The 3,159-nt window shown below is 40.2% G+C and overlaps 2 protein-coding genes across 2 annotated transcripts; both read left to right on the plus strand.

The window, feature by feature from the left end:
• Window positions 1–544: 544 nt before the first annotated feature.
• On the plus strand, window positions 545–979 carry LOC137631391 (protein FAM200C-like). Its single transcript, XM_068363160.1, has one exon. The coding sequence runs from the start codon at window positions 545–547 to the stop codon at window positions 977–979; it is 435 nt and encodes a 144-aa protein (XP_068219261.1).
• Window positions 980–1,030: 51 nt separating this feature from the next.
• LOC137631392 (protein FAM200C-like) lies at window positions 1,031–1,753 on the plus strand. Its single transcript, XM_068363161.1, has one exon. The coding sequence runs from the start codon at window positions 1,031–1,033 to the stop codon at window positions 1,751–1,753; it is 723 nt and encodes a 240-aa protein (XP_068219262.1).
• The last annotated feature ends 1,406 nt before the right edge of the window (window positions 1,754–3,159 follow it).

The following is a 3,159-nucleotide window of genomic DNA, read 5'->3' on the forward strand; positions in this document are numbered from 1 at the left end:
GGGTGAACTGTGTATTGTGCTGGTGGTGATACGTTATTTTATATCGATTGTAACGTGTTGTAACTGTTATAACATCCAGGCCTGCATCTTTCCAGGTAGTATCGGTGTGATCAAGATCTAGTAACTATGCCTAAGAAACGCAAGTGGAACGACGACTACATTCGTTATGGTTTTACCTGTATGACTGAGGCAGATGGAACTCAACGACCACAGTGCATCCTCTGCAGCACAGTCTTTGCAAATGCAAATCTCAAACCATCAAGACTCAATGAACACTTCAACAATCGGCATGGAGGCACAGATGCTGGACATGACTTAAACAGCTTGAAGATCAAGCGGGAATGATTTGATCGTAGTGGTACCCTGTCAAAGCTAGGTTTGTGCCAGTTGAGAAACCTTTGTTGCAAGCATCTTATGAAGTTGCCCTTTTGTATTCAAAGAAGAAATAAGCTCACACTACTGCAGAGGAGCTTATTAAACCTTGTGCATCAGAGTGAGTATTCAGCTGGACGAGTCAACTGACGTTAGTTTTTGCAGCCAGTTGATGGCATTTGTTCGGTATGTGAAGGAGAAAGAGGTGGTGGAAGAATTCTTATTTTGTAAACCTCTGAAAACTACTGCAAAAGCAACTGATGTGTTCAGTCTTGTGAAAGAGTTCTTCTTGGAACATGAAATGACTCTCAACATGTGTGGTTCAATTTGCACTGATGGAGCCCCTGTCATGCTTGGAAATAAATCAGGCTTTGCTACCCCAGTGAAAAAAGAGGTTCCCCATGTAACTGTCACTCACTGTGTGTTGCATCGTCATGCACTTGCTACAAAGACACTGCCAGAAAAATTGAAGACTGTTTTATCAGTTGTTGTGCGTGCTGTAAATTTCATCAGAGGACGGGCAGTGAATCACCGTCTTTTTGCATCTTTTTGTGAAGAAATTGGAGCTGAGCACAGTGTTCCTCTTTACCACACAGAAGTGATGTGACTTTCCCGTGGCAGGGTACTTACACGTGTATTTGAACTTCATGAAGAAATTATGCAATTTCTCAGAAATCAAGGCAGTGAAATTGCTGACCATTTTGAAAATAGGGAGTTCATTTTGTCTCTGGCATATCTGGCAGATGTATTCATGCACCTCGATGAACTGAATGTCTCTATACAAGGAACAGCGATGAATATGATAACTGCCAGAGAAAAGTTATCTGCCCTCACCAAGAAACTTCCAATGTGGATAAAGAGCATTGAAAGTGGAAATTTTGCAAACTTCCCTTCTCTTGATGAGGCTGCTAGTGCTGAAGAAGAGCTGCCCATCCTGAGTGAAGTAAAAGAACATTTGCAAGAACTGATTCAGTCCTTCCAAGGGTATTTTCACCTTGAAGAAGGTTCTGTGGCACAAAGATGGATACGGGATCCATTTCTTTTCAACCTTGATTCCATGGATGATAATGATATCATGAAAGATGATCTTGTGGAGTTGCAGACCAATGACATAATCCGAATGGAGTTTGAAAAAATGCAACTGGATATGTTTTGGTGTGCACAACTCCAAGCATTCCCACAGTTAGCAAGGAGAGCTTTGGAGGTCCTCGTGCCATTTACAACTACATACTTATGTGAGGCAGGTTTTTCAACGCTCCTACACATCAAAACAAAAGCCAGAAACCGTTTGGATGCAAGTGATGACATGCGTCTGGCACTTTCGAAGAAAGAACCTCGTTTGAACAATATCATTAATGAGAAACAACAAAAGAGCCACTAAAAATGTGTTGGTGTGCACGATGTAGTAATACTCATTATTATCCATTGTATCCTACTAATTGACACTTTTCATTTGAAATAAAAAAAAAAGTACCTTTCTTCTGTAATTGAAAATCTAATAATTTCTCAGCAAGGTTTGTATCACTAATCCTTTTCATATATTTGTATTGTATTTACATTGGATGGGGGTACGAGAAAACTTTCTGACATATCAAGGGGTACGGGCACTGAAAAAGGTTAAGAACCACTGCTCTAGAGTACTTAAGCCATTTCTTAATATTCCATCTCTGATGTACATTTGCTGCCACTTCACCATTGCCAGCAACTAAAATGACCTACTTCAAGTAATTCCATTTAGCATGACATTCAATCTAGCACCACCCTCACTTCTTATGCACCTCATTATTTTACCCTTACCCAAATTTACTTGCAACTTCCTTCTCTCATATACCCCTCCAAATCCTGTCACTAATTGTCATAGCTTCTCAGAGTCTGGACCAATAGAGTATCATCTGGAAACAGCAACTGATTCACCTCTGACTCATGATCACTCGTCTATCAGTTTCCATCCTCGACCGAACAAGCACTAGAGCATTCACCTCTCTTACTTCTCCACCAACGTATAAATTGAACAAAAGCGACATCACACATTCCTGTCTCACCCTATCACTGGAAATCACTAACTCGCTTCATTCCCTATTCTAACACACTTTACTGTATTTATAAACTTTTTACTGCTTGCACGTTCCACCAATTCCATATAACCTCATTGCATTCCACATAGCATCCTTTACAACAACTCTACAGATCCACAAATGGGAAATATAACTCTCTACCTAGTGCTAAATATTTCTTGCATATCTGCCTAACTAAATACCTGCTCTATACATCCCTTAATTCTTCTAAAGCCACTATGCACCTCTTTGACTGCATCCTCCATTTTATCCTCAATCTTATTAACACTACCATACACCTTTCCAACCATACTCAATAAGACAGTACCCCTAGAATTACAACACTCGGGCACATCTACTTTACCTTTGTATAGTGAAACAATACATGTACGCACACAGTCCACTGACAGCATGAAACAATCTCACCAACCATTCCAGCACAGTCACAAACCCTTCCTTTAACATCTCAGGCCTAACACCAGTCATACCAGGTGCTTTCCTCCTCTCATCTCATCTATTACTCTCTTCCCTCCCCCTCTTGTAATATCTCTTATTCTCATCTCCCATCAACTGGCACCTAAACACCTGCAACAGCAATTATATCTGCCTTTCTATCATCTTCAACATTCTGCAACCTTTCAAAATATCAAGACCACTTTTTTATCACCCCATTTCCTATCAAATAATTTTCCATTTTCATCTTTCACTATCTCTTCACTCCTCAATCAACCCT

The sequence above is a fragment of the Palaemon carinicauda genome, chromosome 39, assembly GCF_036898095.1.
Source record: "Palaemon carinicauda isolate YSFRI2023 chromosome 39, ASM3689809v2, whole genome shotgun sequence".
Taxonomy (NCBI): Eukaryota; Metazoa; Arthropoda; class Malacostraca; order Decapoda; family Palaemonidae; genus Palaemon; species Palaemon carinicauda.

What these genes read in the sequence shown, in the direction of transcription:
- LOC137631391 (XM_068363160.1), top strand. Translation starts at nt 545, where the DNA reads ATGGCATTTGTTCGGTATGTGAAGGAGAAAGAGGTGGTGGAAGAATTC.
- LOC137631392 (XM_068363161.1), top strand. Translation starts at nt 1,031, where the DNA reads ATGCAATTTCTCAGAAATCAAGGCAGTGAAATTGCTGACCATTTTGAA.